The sequence below is a fragment of the Chelonia mydas genome, chromosome 26 (genome assembly GCF_015237465.2).
Source record: "Chelonia mydas isolate rCheMyd1 chromosome 26, rCheMyd1.pri.v2, whole genome shotgun sequence".
NCBI classification, from domain to species: domain Eukaryota; kingdom Metazoa; phylum Chordata; order Testudines; family Cheloniidae; genus Chelonia; species Chelonia mydas.
Genome location: NC_057859.1, coordinates 3,004,370 through 3,023,864, shown reverse-complemented (window position 1 = coordinate 3,023,864; position 19,495 = coordinate 3,004,370). Strand labels below are relative to the sequence as shown.

At 42.7% G+C, this 19,495-nt stretch overlaps 1 protein-coding gene across 1 annotated transcript in view; it reads left to right on the top strand.

Annotated features, from left to right (window-relative positions):
- The window catches only part of KCNU1 (potassium calcium-activated channel subfamily U member 1), an 80,422-nt gene that overhangs the window by 47,208 nt on the left and 13,719 nt on the right, over nucleotides 1-19,495 (top strand). Inside the window, exons 21-24 of the mRNA XM_043536507.1 lie at nucleotides 4,710-4,809; nucleotides 8,340-8,564; nucleotides 9,152-9,329; nucleotides 17,703-17,780. Of these exons, the coding sequence (XP_043392442.1) occupies nucleotides 4,710-4,809; nucleotides 8,340-8,564; nucleotides 9,152-9,329; nucleotides 17,703-17,780 (581 nt within the window). The remainder of the gene's footprint in view (nucleotides 1-4,709; nucleotides 4,810-8,339; nucleotides 8,565-9,151; nucleotides 9,330-17,702; nucleotides 17,781-19,495) is intronic.

Here is a 19,495-nt window from a genome sequence, read left to right as displayed (position 1 = left end):
TGCATCAATTAATTACGCCTCACAGTTCAATGCGAAGTAGGCAAACCACTTTGATCCATTATGATTGAAGTAATGTACATTAATCTGTGATGATGAATAAGCAGTATTCTCACAATGCAGCCATGGCCATTAACAGGAGACTGTTTAGCAACCTGCCTGGGCACAGGCAATTTTTGCTTTGTGTGTGAAGCCCTACTCCTCCTTGAAGTATAAGACTAACATATGTGCAGTGCAATATCTGGGAGTGATTAAAAAAACAATAAAGAGGATTCCCAAATGGGATGTGAACTGAATAGCCTACATTCCATGCCTTAAATCATTCACAAGCCTCAACATGCAGAAGACAATGGAATGATGTCCAGGCTGGTGGGATGCGGACTTTCCAAGCTCCAGCTGTTGAATCAACCTGCCTGCTTCATTTAGGTACCCAGAGATTTCTTCTTTCTGAAATCTTCTGCAATGGCAGCTCAGGTATTTACTGTGTGTGTTGGTTGTTCAGGCATAATCAAGAAATTCTTCCATCCACCGCTAATGGTAGGATGCTTTGCACTCAGTCTTATGTCCTTTTCCTCTCCTCATTACAACACTGGGAGACAGAAGGCAGTATTGTGTCCAAAGGATTTGCAAAGGTTTTCGGCTTGCTGAAGCCAAGGGAATACCAGTAAGCAAAGAACTCAGCAAACACCAAAAAGTCTGACACCAAGACTCACTTCAAGCACATTCTCCGATGTGAGACTGAAACATCCAAGGTCAGAATGCTGCAGGCTGGGGATTCAAAAAAGATTTCAGAGCTTTGCAAAGACATTGTGAAGGATTTAAAGATAGCTTATCAGCAGGACGTTATTGGCAGCTGAAGATACGATAAAAGGGCTTCCATTCCTGTCTTGGAATGCTATAAACAACTGTTAATCACTTATGCTAGTTCAAAATTCTCAGGTGACGTTTGAAACATAATGGATCTATCTATCTGTCTTCTAGCATACCTCGGAGCTGAGGTACTGATCCAGTGTTCACTAAGACATGACTGATGGGTTTCTGTTACAGTTCTGACTATGAGTTGATATAGGAAAAGAACAAACTTCACCATTAAACTGTGGTTATCTGTCTACCTATCATTTCAACTCTAGAGCACCTGTGATGGCTGCCGTGATGGCTGACACACAGGGGATTAAACTGGGGACCTCTAGAGCTGAAAGCACAAGTCTTTCTATGGCTTGGTTAAACAGCCAAGCATTGTCAGGTGAGGTTATAAAAGATTCATATCTTGGGTGGATCAGGCACAGAGTGGGACCTGGAAACACACCCACACCCCCCACATCCCTACGCACCAATCCACAAGTGGGATATGCACCTATCTCCAGATTTTCAAACATTTAGCCCTCACAATTGTGGCCAGATTTTCAAAGAGCTCAGCTCCCATTCAGACATCTAAATAAGGCCCAGTTTTTCCAAAGCACTCGTCATGCAGCCGCTCTTATTCTGACACCGAAAGCCACATTTTCAAAAAAGCCCAGCGCCCAACATGCTCAGCCCTTTTGAGAAATTTGGTCCCAACAGCAAGTGACAAGCTCTTGAAAAGCTGGCCCTGAACTCTTTTGATAATCTGGCCCTAAGCATCTATATACCAGTAAGACTTTTTTCCCCACTTTCAAATTCCTAAGATCTTGGTGTAGGCTGATTTATTCCTCTCCCAAGGAAAGCAGATTTCTGCAAGGATCATGTCATTTGCAGAACATATGGCAGAAGGGAACCTTAGTTAAAGAATGGTGAGCTAAATCACAATCCCCTTTGCTTTGGCAAGGACATCGGGTGGATGCCTTTATGATTAAGTGGGTTTCTTGCAGTCTTTTTTTTTTTTTTTTTTCCCATCTCGGAGTTCCAACAGGTGTTTCCTCCAAGGCATATATGTTTCCTATAATATTGGAATGAAGGGAGATGTCACCCATGACGGCTTGTGTATATAGATGATGGTTTTATTATGATAGAAAACGTGTGCACTGATTGATTGGTAGAGCTGAGTAGAGTAAAAAGGACTTGTGAGAAGACTGTCTCCAACTTGCCAAAATACCATTTAATCACTGGCTGGGACATTCATTATCTGGGCGGCAGGGAAGAGGCCTTGTATACTGGGGAGGAGCCGTAGGGCTAATGGACAAAACTGTCTCTATTTGGCATCGGACTGTACGGATACACTGGAGAGGTTTAATGGGATGCAGGTTTATTTATTCCCCTAGATATATCAATTACTGTAGACAGTTCTATTTAGAGAACAAGTTTAGACTTTCTCACTGTCTCATAACACTAGAACAAAGGGAGAACAAATAAAATTGGAAAGTGAAAAATTCAAAACTGATAAAAGGAATTTTTTTCATGCAACCTGTAATTAGACAGTGGAACTCACTGCCACAGGATGTCATTAAGGCCAAGAATTTAGCAAGACTCAAAGAGGGACTAGACATTTACATGGTAGCAATAATATCTAGAGTTTTAATAGTTAATACTAATTAAATTTGGAAGAGATATAAGACCTTATGGTTAAGTGTTTAAGCCAGTCTCTAAAGTGAGACCATCATTGAGGGCAGATTATCCCATATCTGCCACAGGTGAGGGTTCTTGCACTTTCCTCTGAAACATCTGGTGCTGGTCCCTGCTGGACTGTGCTAGCTAAGAGGGAACAGGGTTAGGAAGGCACTGCAGTTCTGCAATGGAGCCAGCTTTCTGACTTCTGATTAAAATTAAACCCAGCACATGTTCTAATGTCTTGAACATGTCACAGAGAAGGTTCGCGGGCTGCTTGCCAAGCTGCAATCATTACAGTTTTGCTCAGTGCCATTAATGGACCCTCTGTGGCTTTTATATTTTGTGTTGGTCTTGTGATGGGTGAATGTTTATAAAACCTGGAAACATGTTAATTTAAAAAGAACAAGGCAACCCATTCTAACGAGGACACCCTGGGGCTTCGTTATTACTTCCTTAGACTATGGTTGGTGAGCTAGCAGCAGCCAGCTGGAACTTCCAGCCTGGTCTTTGATGAGGTCTCCTGTGGAAAGAAACAGCCTCAGAAAGGCCCTCAGAAAGGAATGTCACCCTTTCCCTTCACACCTCCCTCCTGCCCCTGCAACATCCTCCCATTCAGTGAACCCGGCCTTGCTCATTCTGTTTGTGCCAGGTGAGAGATTACTGAGGTGTGGTCTACACCAGCAAGGTATGTCGGTATAACTGCATTGCTCACCATGAATGATGTAGTCATACCAACCTAATTCCTTGTATAGGCTGCGCTATATCAATGGGGAGGTGGGAATTCTCCTGTCGACATAGCTACTGCTTCTTGGGGAGGTGGAGTATCTACGCCAGTAGGAGAAGCCCTTCCATCGGCATCGGTAGCGTCTTCACTGAAGCACTACAGCAACACTGCTGCATTTTAAGATTAGACAAGCCCTAAGACACGTGAAATATGAAGGGCTAGTACCTTGGCTGGTGCAGGCTCATGTAGTTCTGTGGAAGCAGTGGAGTTATGCCAGTTTACGACCGCAGAAGATCTAATCCCCTGGGTGGGTTTTTTTAATTCCCCCATTATTGTGGTCATTACAGTCATAGGGTGATCAAGTCGATTTTGTACCTGACTTGGTAAATGTTCTTGACAATTGTTCAAGGTTGATTTTACCCCAACTTCAGAACGGGAGAAAATCGTTCTGAGTGAATTATTTATTCAACACATTTCACCTCTTTTTTCTGTTCAAGAGTTGGCTGGGATCAGATAGTGATTTTCTCATAGTTATCCGCCATTCAAAAGTATTCTCCGCACAATTCTTGAGGTCAGGAACAGTAACATCACAACACTTTGGCATTCAGAATTTAACCTGATTGGATATGTAAGGCACATGGTGTTCTTTCGGCTCCCTGATTAGATGAATATAACACTTTGAAGCACAATTACATATTTGAAATTTACTTTCTGTCAATACTCTGCAACATCGTCCTGATCCTAAACTCATCGAGTCAATGGAAAGGTTCCTGCTGATTTCATTGGGTTTTGGGGCTAGGCAGGGGTTGCATAAAAATCGCTCTTTCCACGAACATCCCTGCTGATGAACTCGGTGGTTGGAGTATTCAGGGGAAGCAAGCATGAAACAGCCACTAGAACCATCCATATAATAATTCAAAGAAATATTTGATGAATGTGTTTTCCCTGCATTTGCTTGGCTCTACACGGCACATTAACAAGATGACAGATTTCAGAGTAGCAGCCGTGTTAGTCTGTATTCACAGAAAGAAAAGGAGGACTTGTGGCACTTTAGAGACGAACAAATTTATTTGAGTATAAGCTTTTGTGAGATACATGCATGCATCCGATGAAGTGAGCTGTAGCTCACGAAAGCTTATGCTCTAATAAATTTGTTCGTCTCTAAGGTGCCACAAGTCCTCCTTTTCTTTTTGCACTCTAACAAGAGAATTCATCTAAATAATCCCCTCTAGTGTTTTCTTTAAATTGCTGCACCATCACTGCAACTATGTACCAGCCAGGACAAGACAGATCTCTTGTATGTAATGTACAGCTCCATACAACCGATCTGCCTTGCTGCCGTGGGACAGACTAGCCACGAGTCAGACAAAGATGGGTTCTTGCGAACCGGTACAAAGGTCATTTCCATGTGGCTAACCTGTCACCATGGCTGCGACGTAGCTGATCAGTTGCTCTATCTCTTTAGGGTTGCGGCTGCCGTGGCAGAAGAGGAGAGCCAGGCTCTGCTGGATTCCACAGGGATGTTCCACTGGTGCAAGGCTGTCCCGCTGGAACAGGCTCTCCTGGTAGGTGTGGTGTAATCAGCCAGGCTGTATGGAACTCTTATGACTGCTTCTGCGGATGCCTTTCTAAGTATCTAAGGGCTCTGCTGTCTGCAGAGGTTGGCACCCACTGTGTACTCAGTGCCGAGGACACACTCACCCCTGCGCGGTTCACTCACTCACTTCACTTGTGTTCTTTCTTCTTCTCTTAGGGATACTCTGTGACACTGATCTATGCTACGAGACCCTGAGGAAAGCTCAGAGAGGGGTTGAGCCTCAGGGACAGGTGGGAATGGGAGTGTCTAGAAGCAGTAGCATCCTTGAGGGTGGATCCATCTGCTCCTGCTGGTTATTATTATTAGTATGACAGTAGCACCTAGAGGCTCCAATCAAGACAAAGACCCCATCATGTTAGGCACTGTAAATGCACACATCAGGAGACTGTCCCTCTCCCAAAGAACGTATACTCCACATGCAGAAGACTGGCATAGGACTGTTATCCTCACTTTAAAGATGGGGATCTGAGGCTGAGAGAGGCTAAGTGACTTGCCCAAGGTCATACAAGGTGTCTGTGGCTGAGCTGGGAATTGAACCCCAACCTTACTAGGGCTATATGGGGTGCACAGAGAGGGGGCTCTTTTTAATATATCTCTAATATAATACATAATACCTCCCCAGCAAGGCCTTTCCTATGCAGCAAGACTTGGGGGTGGGGGAGCAGCTGGTTCACTAGAGGGTCCTGGCAGGTAGGCAAAGAGGAAACAGATTTTCAAAAAAAAATTTTTTTAATGACTTAATTGCAAATTTCAAGACTTTCTGTGTTCTGATTTTACCAGTCTGGGAATCTTTAAACTCTTTTTTTTTTTCCCCTTTTAGCTCATTTATTTACTATAAGTGTTAATCTTTTAAAAGAACAAAATTCCATTTAGAAATGGCAGGTGGTGCTCTGAGCTGCCAGGATTCTGAGAGGAGGCAACCAAATCTTGCAGTGAGGTGATCAAAGATTTCATCAGAAATACAGAATGTTCAAGCTGTTCCGCCAGCTGGGAGACTTGCAGCAGGCTGGAATTCATGCTGCTTGAAATGCAGCATCCTCCTTCTGAGCATGTAAAAGGACCCTAAAAGCCATCAACATCCAAAGTAGAAAGGGATAAATATCCGAAAGGCCTGGAGGCTCAGCTCAGATAATCCAACGGTAGCATTTTCAAAAGCACCTAAGTCACATTTTCAAATCCTTAGCGTATGTCTACACTTGGGGCTGGGGATTGTTAGCTTGAGAAATCGCATCAGCGCTAGGTCTGATCAAGCCTGTGTGCTAAAAATAGAGTGTAGCCACAGCAGTGCAAGCAGCCTGAGGTGCTAGCCAAGCCAGCTACGTACCTAGCATCTCAGATGGATATGTACTGGGGTGGTGAGCCTCTCCCATTACTCATGCTAGGCTATTTTTAGTGCACAAGCACTATCAGAGCTAGCACCGGTATGATTCTTCAAGCTGGGAATTACACCTCAAGCTTGTAGACTTGTTTCTCCAAAATAACATGTCTGTCCCTGTTGCTCGCTTATTATATCAAACTTTCTCCTGTTGATCTAGCAACTGCATATTTCCTTCTGTAGATTCCAGCAGTCATCATTTTTCCAATTGTTCCTATAAAATACACTATATAATAGATTGCATTTTTTAATTGTTTAGCTCCATTCAACAAACTAATCATTGGACTTAAGGCATGTTGCATTAAATACAGCTGAAGGTTTCATTATTCAATATAAACTAAACCGATTAGTTAGAGACAATCATTTAATTTAGTTATGATTGTAATCTCTCATCAGGAAAGTTTCCTCTGCCATAATGCTTTTGTTTCTCTGGAAAGAAAAGTGGCTGGGGAAAGAATGTTACAAGGACTTACTAATTTGACACCTCATTGCCTAAGGTGGATACACACCATGTACATTGACAGCTCTCAACCGGTTAATGTGGACACATACCATGTACCAATCAAGTAAGGCTTCCTCAGTTAGATCTCATTATTTGGAACCTCATCATGCAGAGAGGATGACACAAACAATGGCATAGTGTGTCACAAGGAAACATGACATCACAGGACCAGAAATGCAAAACCCAAATATACATCTGGTCAAAAAATAAGGAAACAAATTCCCTAACATGATTGCTCTGCCTCTCCCCTGATCTCTGTGGTTTAAATGAAATGGCACGCTCCTTGAGACAAGGACTAACCATGTCTTCCTGTGCATTTGTACTTTGCCTTGCACAATGGGGCCCCAACCCTGAAATTAATAACAAATACATAACTGGATAAATACGATCCTATGTAAATAACAAACTGGCCAAAGTTGTTGTTATTATTAATCATATTTACTGCAGTAGTGCCTAAGGACCAAGCAAGAAGGGGGCTCATGGACAAACACAGGGTAGCGGACACAGCATGGGGAACATGGTATAAAACACAAGCAGAGAGAACAGTGTGCAGGCAGCAGGTGTCATGTTAGTGCTACAATTTAATTTATGTATATATTTATTTTGGGGGGGGGGCAGGTTTGGTTGGGAGGAGATCGGATAAATGGACAGAAAAGAAAGGGAGTGAGGAAATTGAAGGGAAGGCGTATGAGGGGGACACAGATGAGAGGGGCCGTAAAGATGAGGTGAAGAGACTGTGAGGGAGAGGAACGAAGAGGGTTTTAAATTGTCTATGTGCACCACTGCTCTCTACTGGAAGGACTAAGAACTGCTCCACTGTGTGTTGTAGGACCTATACTGCTAATAGCTTGCTCCAAGCGATACTGCTCTGTGCTTCTGGAGCAAGATGATTGGAGTTCTAATCCCACCATTGCAGTGAAGTTCTGATTAGCCATGATACGGAACACACTAAAAACCTTAGCACAGTAGGAGCAGCGAGTGCAGAAAGGGTGGGGAGCGTCCCTTTAAAATCCCTGACTCTGGCGGAGCACAGCAGAGGAAGGGGTTCTAATCTGGTGTCTGGGTAAAATTCTTCTGTTTGCAGCAATCAGCTTGTGTTTTCTGAAGGGAAGTTGCAAGCTTCATGGAATTTACTGCTGATATGTACTGAGGCGAGCACACTTCACAACAATGTGTGTGTAGGGGGAAGAGATTTTGACCACAACTTCAAGGGGAACTTCTAACCCTTAGTGAAAAAGTGCCTTGTATCAGTAATGTCCATGCAGAGCTAACAGTACCTTACTTTTTAAAGGCTCACCTGAAAGACTCATAAACACAACACTGCCTGATATTTATTTTACTGTTTTAGAAGACTGTAGGGCTCAGCAGATACTGTTGGGATTTGAACATGTAGTTCTCCTCACCATTGTAAGCTATCTTCTCTGCTATGTTGTATTCCTGCTACCGAAACTTTAGGGGAGTGAGTTTGGAGTCAAAGAACTTATGAGGAATTGTTTCATTTTATACAAAGTCTGATTCTATGGCAGGAGTGTTATCCAGTAAGGAAATGGCCCAAGTCTTCCTGACGTTGAGGAAAAATGTAAAAAACTGGCAGCTTGGGGTCTGTTCTGTTTTAATTTAGAAGCCCCAGAGACAAACTACTTCACCTCTGCATGATCATATCGTCGTTTGTGTCTTTGGAGATGCTAATTCAACATTGATTGGGCTGCGGAACTTTGTGATGCCTTTAAGAGCCAGTAACTTCACTTACCAGGAGCTGAAAGACATTGTCTTTCTCGGGTCTCTGGAATATATGAAAAGAGAGTGGACATTTATCCAGAATTTCCCAAAGCTGCTATTATTCCCGGTAAGAATTTCTCCCTTCAGTCTCTCTCTCTCTCTCTCTCTCTCGCACACACACACACACACACACACCATTTTTAGACAGTTTTAAAGTTCAATATGTTTTTAGTAACCATGTACAAAACTCCAAATTTGACACTTTTCCCTTATGATGGGAGTTTGCTTCTTTTGTCTTCCACTGGATTTTCCTTCTGCAATTCTGTATTCTCATCAGAGATGGACAAATCCGTTCAGATCCAACAAGAACTTAATTGATCTTCTGCCCCAAACTTGAACCTGAACCCAAAACTTTCTTGACAAATTTTCACTTCTCCAAAGTTTGTTTTCTTTTATGGGTGCTTCTTCACTCTCTGGTTTCCTACAGAAGCACAGAGAACCTGCTCCCCACAAGAAGTGGGAAAGTATCCAAAATTTGACAAGAGAAGTTCAAAGTTTTTGCAGGTTCTACTTCTGTTTCTGGACCTTTGCTGGTGAGAGGAACATTGGAGAAGTTTCTGAAATTTGTTTGCTTATCTGAACCAAACCTATGACCCTTTAATGTTCACCCTTCTCTGAGTCTCATACTCCAACTGTCTGTCCTTTTTTTACCAGGGCAGCGCCCTCTCCTGTGCAGACCTGAGGGCAGTTAACATAAGGTACTGCACCATGTGTACCATCCTGTCTTCTCACGTGAGGGCTTCTACCAATCCAACTCTGGTGGACACAGAAAACATCTTAGCCACTCTTAACATCCGGTCTATGCAGTTGAAGAGCAGCTCAACTGCTGGAGGTAAGAACTTCTCAGTTATGTAGATGAGCATTTTGATGTGATGAGGCAGGGGAAAATAGAATAATCTCTGTAGCCTTTCTCAAGCAGCAGCATTAGAAGAGGAATATTTCAGTGTACTTCTGCATAAACCTTGGCAGAGGACAAATTGAAACTAATCTTTCATTGAGAGTGGTCATGACTTTGCACTAACACCATCCACGATGGTAACATGCACTTTGGTCGGCAATTTTGAGGTTTTTCAAGGCCCCACCAGTGATGGATTGTAGGCTGGGACTCTTGCCACAAGCCCTGTCCTGCTTTGTCCAACATGAAGAAGTAAAAAATGCAGCCACTGCCCTCTCTCTGGCTTAGTACTGGTGTCAGATTTGGTAGGAATTAGGGGACACAAGGTGGCAGTTCCCACTCTCTTGCAGCTTTGAGGTGAGGGGCACCAAGTAAGAGCAACTCCTTGGCAAGTGTCAGGGAGAATAGGAAGCCAGCTACTCTCACCAATGGGCAGCATGTATTGCGAAATATACCCACTACCACTGCCAGGAACAACCATAGGGGCCCCACAGTCCATCCTTTGGTTGCTAGGAAACCCCTGGCATAAAATAATTGTAAAAAAAATTAAAAACAGAGAAAACTTAAGTAATGAGGTGAGTCAGGGAGTGGGGAAGGAAACTTTTTTCTGCTTGACAAATAGGTGTTTAATGGAAAGGAAAACCAGTAGGTCTCTGGGACTTATTCTCCAAGTGCTCAGAGAGCTACCCAGTGTGCTATAGCAAAACATGACTGAGTCAAATTGAAAAATTTGATGAGGAATCATCTGTGTCCTTTCTTTCTCTCCACCACCCCTTTAGACTGCTGGGCATTGCCCCCTCATTTACCACTGCTCTGGTCACTGGGTATCCCTCCGAAAGATAAATACATCAATGACTCTTCCAAATTCAGAGCAATACTTTGGGTTTCCACCTTCTGAGGATGGGGAAGGGGTGGGGGTGCATCCATGCTTACTTCTGAAGCTTTAGTAGCTCCAGTTTTGTTTGCAAAAGCCCATGTGAATGGAGCTAATGGGCAGTGGTAGATGGCAGATGAATTGCACACTCCCTAACCTTCAACACAGGTAAGAGATTTGTATGTTTCCCCATGGGGGCTTGGGGTGGGGTGGGGGGCTGCTGTTTTAATCTAAACAGCATTTGTAGCACAGAACTGCCATGGAAGCAAAACAACTCCAGTCCAGCAGAATATTTATTGCATCTCTCTTCCTCCCTTCATTTGGCAAAGGAGCCAAGATTTGTCCTCCTCTTGGGAAAGGAGAAGTATTAATTAACTGAAAACAGGCTGAGAAATATATGGCTCTCCTAAGTGTTTTCCCCATACTTTATTATCATTCACAAGGCTTTTAAAACAATGGCTGTGCCAAAGGAAAGATTAGAGTAAGGCAGAGACACGTTTTTAAATAATAAATTGACAAAACAATATGAATATAGGATTAGAAAAGAAGAAAAAGTGACTAATAAGGGATGTTTGAGTAAGAGGTACATGTAGCTGAAACAGATTAATTAGTTAAGAAGCGATCTGTACATAAAGATATAAAGTTAGATCTATAGTTATGGATCTATATATTGATCACATAGATAGATACAGATGCCATGTGTGTGTGTGTGTGTGTATATATATATATATATATATATATATATATGTGTGTGTGTGTGTGTGTGTGTGTCTAAATCTCTCTATCCATAGTAGACAGATATAACTACTGTACATACATATGGAGATAGATAGATCTATCTACAGGAATAAAAAGACATTTCTTTCTATCAATCACTGGCTGTCTTCTCTTCAGCATTTTTGCCTTTATCACCAGAACTTGTGATAAGCAGAATCCAAACCCCTTAGCTGCAATAACAATAATAGAGAAAAATAGAAAAACAACCCTTCCCACCCCATCCGGGTAGTTTCCTCGAGTACATTTTTATCCACTTCTCTTGGAAATACTTCTATAGCTTTATCCATCAGAAGATTTCAGAGCCCTTTACAAACTTTAATTAACCCCAACAAGCTCCCAGGCTTTACCCCAGGGTATTATCAATGTTTTACAATTCTTTAAACTGAGGCACAAAGAAGTTAGGCAACATGGCCCAGGTCCTCAAGGGTATTCAGGCATTGTAGGCCAAATACCTTTGTTGATTTGAGCCCATACTAATGGTCGCACATCCTGTCAGCAACAAGGCAGGAATAGATCTCAGATCCTCAGTCCTGGGGCTTAACTACAAAACTATCCTTCTTCACACCATGTAGCTTTCCAACAATTCTGTTGGGAGATGGACAGATGACAAGACAATTTGTTCCACGGAAGCAGAGCATGTGGAATAAGATGCCTCTGATTTCCTCATTCATTAAAATGACCAAGAGGGATGGGGAAAAAAATCTTATATCATGGATAATGGAAAAGCTTGGCCAATGCTCGGCCCCAGAATAGGAGAAGCAGGCACACTGACAAGCATATAAGAAATCAGATTACTTCTCTGGAGAAGGAAAAAACGGCTAGTAGTTAGAGCATAAGAGTGAGAGCCAGGACCCCCAGATTATGTTTCAGGGAGGGAGTCTAGTGTACTGGTTAGAGATGGGACGATTAAAAATCAGGGCTCCTGGGTTCTCTTCCTGACTCATGGATAGAGTGTGGGCTAGTGGTTAGAGCAGGGAACTGAGAGTAGGGGTCCTGGGTTCTATTTATGGGTTTGGGAAGGAGTGGTATCTAGTGGTTAGAGTAAGAATGCTGGCATCAAGTCTATTCTCATCCTTACCACTGACTTGCTGTGTGTCCTTGGGCAACTACCTAGTCGTTCTGCACCCCAATTGTACACCTGTGTAATAATAGTTATAGGATTGTTGTGAAGCCAAATTAATTAAAGTTTGCAACATGCGTTGAGATCTTTGGCTGAGAGGCAATGTGGAAATGCAAATTATTCTTGTTTTTATTACTCACTACTGTGATCAGTTCTTGTTAAAAGAATTATTTCAATAAATGGAAAGAGATTCTGTCACCACTGACTTGAGCAGCTTTGACATCTTCTGACAAAAGACAGAGTTCCCCAACATGATCCCTTTCTATTTAGTCTAGGTTTTTCACTCAGGTATTTATAAGGTGCCTCTCTCCTAACTCACTTTTTAGTGAGTTCTGGAACCCTAAAGTAACTACAATCCCAATTTCATAAATCCTTGGCTACTCAGTTAAGGCCATTTCTCAGATTTACACTGTTTTCTGGGGACAGAAAAGTAGTATTCACTTAAAGGACATTATCATCAATAAATAAAACCCCTTTTCCCTGAGCCAGCCATTAAATCTGTTTAGTGATTCACCTTCTGAGTATAAATTAGCTCTTTCCTCTTTCTAGGTTCATTAGATGTGTTGTTAAAATAGCCAACCCACTTTCTGCTTTGCTGCTGTAATTATTTTTAATTATAGGCCCAGATCCTGCAGCTGGGTCCACCTATAGGAAGTCTCTGCTGATCCAACAAAAGATTGAGGCCATATTTTACACTCCTATGGGGCTTTTCATATGAAGATCTCAAAACCGTCTTACAGACATTCACCCCCTAGGAAGAAGTAAATTATTATTACACCCCATTTGCGAATGGCTAAATCAAGTCACAGAGAGGTTATATGGTTAGCCAGCAGGTTATGAACTAAGGTGGGGAGAGGTTGGAGTAGTACCCAGGTGTCCCAGCTCCCACTGCTATAACCACTAAATTCACTTTTTCCTCGTAATTATTTTGTATTAGTCCACCTCTAAACACCACTTCTAGAAACCAAAATCGTGGTCAGTAAAAGCATCAGTGGTTAAAGGCAGGAGACACCATAAAAATATGTTACTTTTTTTGAATGACTATTTCTTTTTAATAACCTCACATATAAAAACAAAAATTCCCAGCCTTGCTAGATCAGATAGTCCTGTACTTGAAAGCTGCCTTTAGGCTGTCGGAAGGGTCTAAGGGCCCAAATTTTCAAGGGGTCTAAGGCCCAGAAAGGTGCCTACTAGGACTTTAAACACCTGCTAAGCAGGTTAGGTGTCCAACTCCCATTGATTTCAGTGGAAGTAGGGGTGCAATTCATGAGTAGCTAAGGTACCTACGAGTTAGGTATCTAAATCCCCAGGTGTGGCACCAAATCTCCTGCTTGGCTGCCACCTAACTTTGTAGGCACCTAAATTCACTCAGGTGCCTAGCTTTCCTCTGTAAAAATTCCCTAAGTGCCTAAGCTTTAGACCCTGGAACGCACTCACTGCTGCTCTGTTCTCTGGGCCGTGCCACCTATCTCCCACCTAAGCCTCGGAGTGTCTCCAGAACTGGGAGAAGATAGGCATTCAGCTGCCTAAGTCATGTGCAGAGCACAATCCGGTAGGCTGCCTCTGAGCAGATCTACAGGATTGGGTCCCATTCAAAAGCCAGCTGCAGGAGGAGGTAGTGGTACCCACTTTATAACTTTTAACTCATGTGTGAGACCCAGGTTTAATTCCCCCGTCTGTCAGCAGGGAGAAAGGATTTGAATACAGCGTGTCCCACCACACAGGAGCTGGGTCTAATCACTGAGCTATGGGATATTCTGATGTGGGGCTCCTTCAATGTCTCCTGCTGAAGCTGTTCCATTGTGGATAAATAACAAGTGATTGGAGTAGGGGGATGGGTCCTCTCCCACCTTCCAGGTGGATCCCTAACCACTATACTATAGGCTGGTCTGTGGGAGGAGCGGGGCTTGGCACACACCCACTCCCATCAGCTAGCTTGGGGGGCTCCCTGCCTCGCATGCTGGCTTTTGTGGATCACATTCTGAGGCACCTCTCTTTCCCTGTGCATTGTTAGTAGGGACTCTAGATGCCTAACTTGGTTTTATGGATCACAGTGTTGTTCCTGTGATTTTCTAGGCACTTAAAAGTAAAGTGTTATGACATTCAGCATTGCAATGCCTAAGTCCCTTCATGGATCCTACCCTACATGGCTAACTTGCTTAGCCACTTTTGAATTCCCCAGTAGGTGCCTATTTGCATATTTAGATACCTAAATACCTTTGAAAATCTGGCCTCAAGTGCAAATTAGGGTTGATCTTTCCTTTCTCTACTAGCATTATTACAGCAGGGCCACTGTGTGTGGTGCTGAAATAGGGTCACTACTCAGGTGGCATTAACTGAGGGGAATACTTCCAGGTGAAACAGTTGAATAATGCTAGCAACTAAGGAACCTGATGAGGTCAGCTGATGATCCAAATATAAATAAGGAAGAGGGTTTTCTATTCTCTGTCTCCATTTTGGTGGGGGCAAGGGGGGAAAGAGATGAGCTTGTTTACTTGATTTAAGCCAAGTAAAAGAACTAGAAAGGGGTGGGGGAGAAAAGAGCCCACAGAGACAGAGGATGTCCAAACAGTTTGCCAACTCAGTTGGTATGAGGCTGGTAAAACCATTCATGGAGGGGCTCTGTCTCAAAAGATCCCTGATCTTGGAAACACTCAGACACATGTTTAAGTTTAAGAATGCAAATAGTCCTATTGACTTTGTTGGGACCACTATGTTAAAGTTAATAGATGGTTGGCCCAGACTAGGGAAATTTGCACCAGTCTATATACAACACTATGGTTGCACTACAACAAACCCCTAATACAGCTCCTTTTTTTCCCTTTTATAAGGCTTTGGAGGAAGGAGCGGATGTATTTATAGGCAGCCATTTTCTTATTCAGTGATTTTTAATGTGTGGAGTAGGTGCCCACAGCACAGGATAGACACCTATAGTTCTATTTTCATCTTAAGCTTCGAAAATATGAATGTACACCTGTTCCCCGGTAGAAGCAAATTAGGGCTTCTACTGTTGCAACCCACTATGGGAACTCACTGGGATAAATTGCACTAGCGTGTACAAGCTCTGTTCTATACCAGTGCAGCACATCCACACTGGGGGTTTCACTGGCATAACTTTACAGTTGCAAGACAAAATTTAAAAAAAACCCCCACAATGTAGACAGAGCCAACTGTTCACAGAATTGGGGTCAGGGAGGAGACATGTAGAAGATGTCCAATAAATAGTCCAAATTAGTCCATCTGAAATAAGTGGGATTGCAGCACATCCATGAATGCAGGATTCCCTTTTTTAGGGAGTGTGGAGTTCATACCAGAGAACCAATGACTGATGAAGACCTGCCGCTGGTATGACCCAGACTGATCTTGGAGACCAAGAGTAGAAAAGCATTGGCTGACAGTAACTATTGGTTTGGGAAATAGGAGGAGAGAGCATAGATTATGAAGATCATTCTTTAAGATCATAATAATCTGAGGAGCTAGCAAGTACAGAAGGGACCGATTTAAAATACCTGTTTATGTATGATATGAAGCAGCAAACCTAGTTTTAAAAAAGATGGTTAAAAGCTGGACTTTTCTGTGCAATATTTATCAGTTGCTGATGGACCATTCAATTACGTGGCTGGACATCCAGCCACCTTACTGATCCTGATTCTCCATCATCCTAAACTTTGCAGCTGTAAATAAAACCACCCCATTTCACATCCGCAACCTTGCAAAAGTTGGACATTTGTCATGATTTTGAGGCAGAAGTCCTAGGTTCCTCAGAAGTTAAGTGAACATTGCAGCTATATGAGCCGAGTCTGGAGGTTTCTGTGGTTGTGTCTTGTGGTTTTGGATTTCATCATAAACATTTCAGAGAGCTCTATCCGAGCCCAGCACATCTCTTCCACACATTACCTGTCTCCGGGGTATGCAATTGAAGAGATCTTAGTGAGCCAGACCCCCCTAGAGGTCAACATTACTTACACCCACAGGAATGACCATTTGTTAGGGTCATTTTGAACGCCAAGGACTCCTAGTCTTTCCCATGGAAACTTTTAGGTTTTCCAGTAATGCTGTAACGATCACCCTGTCATGTCACTAAGTGAACAGGTTGGCAAACCTAGGTACTGAACTAAATAATCTGTGGCATAATCTAAATATATAACAGTAATTAAGTCTGACAACTTAATATGCTATTGAAATTCAAATGTACAGTAGTAATCTACAATTAAGTAATCTTTCGTAATAGCACCCTGCCAGTTTGTAAGATTTCAGGTACAGTGCTGTGTACTGTTTGGTAGCAAAAATATTGACATAAGGAAAATGCATCCAGGCAATGATCTGACATACATTCAAATCAGCTACTGTAATACGTGGAAAGGTAGAAAAAGGGCAATAATTCATTTTCAGGCATTTAGCTGATGTCACCAGCCGATGTTCAGAAATGCCAGTGCATGCCCAGGAGGTGCTTTTTGTGCTGCTTCTGTGCCCCACATTTCAAATGTTTTTGGGCATTTCTGTCACCTGAATTTAGTAATTGTCAGAAGAGATTAGACCAGTGACCCATCTAGGACCATATTAGTGTCTAGACAGAAAGAAGGTTCAATGAATTTTAGTTTCAGACTCAGATAATACTTCTGTTATCCCTGTTTGTTCAGCCACTTTCTATAGGATTTGTAAGAGAGACGATCCACTATCCAATATCCTGTCTCTGACTGAGATGAGACCCTGCTTTTAGTCAGAGTCCCTAGTGCAGTTTGGATTCTGCCATCTTTACTTTGAATAATGCCTTACTCAATGATTAGTCCAATTAATAGTCACCTACTCAGATATTACAGTGATGGGCACTAATATAAGTACTTAGATGTTGATTGATAGAACATAAGTAAGAGAGACCGAATCAAATCGTATCCAAACAAGAGATGGGGAAAGCAGACAATCTAACACAGTCTCCGAAAACTGTCTTTAAATAAAATGGGTCTGGTTTTCCCACTGATGTAAATCAGAAATAACTCCTTGAAGGCACCCAGAAAGTAAGGGGAGAATCAGGACTAATGTTTTCCAGGAGGCCTTCACATGTCTCTCTTAAACCACTGGCTTATGTCTTGAGTTCCAAAATGCAGGCCATTTTGCTTTCCCCTTCACTTTTGCTGCACATGTCCTATCCCATTTCTTTACAGCCTCCTTCAAGGAAAAAAAAAAACACCCTTGGAGTGCAAATTGGCTTACTAGGGGCTTTGTGCCTAACAACACTATTACCAGCCCCGCTGCTCCACAGAGAGTAATTATATTTTAGTTATGATGTCAATAAGCGACTCCCAGGAGAGCTTTTCTTTCTTAATCCTTTGAAACTCTGAGTGAATAAAATGCAGCATGGAAAAGCAAACCAAGGCAAGAAACTTTCTATTTATAGGAAGTGCTTTGGGATTTTTACATGACAATGACATTTTTTTAGGCTCAGGTAAGTGCCTTTCTGCTTGTGTCAGTCTCTGAACCATTGTCTTCCTGCCTTTACCTCTCTCTTCTCTCCCCATGTTGTTGTTGATTGTTTCTGCAGAGGCAGTTGGCAGAGTGAGAACACTGGAGAATGAATCAGAGCCAAGTTATAAAAGGATCCCCATCATCACAGAGCTGAGTAAGTTATTCTTTGGGAACAAATTTCACAGAAGCGATAAGCGTACTGCATTATTTATTTACCCCCGGCCCCTTTAAAATTCACAGACAGAAAACAACAAGCACTGCATGTCCAAGGAGCATTGAAAGGGTTGACTTAAATATTAATTTGGTGGCTTTGAAGAAGTCAGGGAGAAAAAACCTATAACAGTGTTACAAAATCCCCAATGAATAGTGAGTCTGTTTAGGAGAGAAAGGATACCCTTACGGCTATGCAACTGACCTACACATCAGGAGATCCGGGTTCAGTACCTGGTTCTGCTGCAGACTCCCTCTGGGATCTGGGCAAGTCCCTTAATCTCTCTGTGCCTCAGTTCCCAGTCTGTAAAATTAGGGCTAGTACCACTTCCCTCTTTCATCTCATTTGTACTACACTGTCATCTAGAGGCCTCAGCCCACTCTCCAGAAAGACAATCCCTGTACCAAAGAGCATGCAATCTAAGTACCACCTGCCTCACAGGGGTGTGCTGTGAAGATCATTCAGAATGATGGTGAGCGATTCAGACATTACTGTGATGGGTCCATATTAGTCTGGAGACAGCTCAAGAGCTCAACGCATTTTAGTATCAGATCCAGTGAATACGTCCGTCCTTCACATCCCATATTGTTCAGCCACTCTGGATTTCATTTATAACAGAGACAACCCACAATGCTTTTTCATGCTACTCTTGGCTGTTTCATCTTCATCCCCTGGTGATTACATACTAAATCCATTAATTAGAAACATGTGCAATGATTAACTGATTACTAGTAACATAGCAGGCAGTGTGACACCAGAGTGGTATGGCTGGGCTGCTAGTCTCCAGGGATGCGGATGTTTAGTTCCATTTAGAGTGCTGACACAAGGCAGTACTCATCAAATTAGCGTAGTGTGTCGCTAGGCCTTCTGACTGGACCCTGCCTCCATCAGCCACTGTTTTGTTTGGCATGATCCTTAGAAGTGCCATGTGCACTGAACAACTCAGTGACAGTTCTGTCAATTCCAGAACCACCCTCCATTCATAACTGAGCCGGAACCAATGACCTGCCCTTCCTTCTTGTCCATATGTAACCATCTCTCAGGATCATCACAGCACAGCTTATGGTAACTCTTTCAAAGCTCGATCCCCTGAGGCGGCAGTAGGAATGGCTGAGGTGGTTTGAATAGGAGGTTTACTTGTTTGTCTGAGGTTTGACAATGTTATTTTATTCATTTATTTATTTATTTTATTGTTTCTCCTATTTCCATGATTTTCTGTGCTTCCCAGTTCCAGCTGGGGCAGGAAGTAACAGTACTGAAAAGTTTCAGAGTAGCAGCTGTGTTAGTCTGTATTCGCAAAAGAAAAGGAGTATTTGTGGCACTTTAGAGACTAACAAATTTATTTGAGCATAAGTTTTCATGAGCTACAGCTCACTTCATCAGATGCATTCAGTGGAAAATACAGTGGGGAGATTTATATACATAGAGAACATGAAACAATGGGTGTTACCATACACACTGTAACAAGAGCGATCACTTAAGGTGAGCTATTACCAGCAGGAGAGCGGGGGTGGGGGGGGACACGACTTTTTGTAGTGATAATCAAGGTGCGCCATTTCCAGCAGTTGACAAGAACGTCTGAGGAACAGTGGGGGTGGGGGTGGGGGAAATAAACAAGGGGAAATAGTTTTACTTTGTGTAATGACCCATCCACTCCC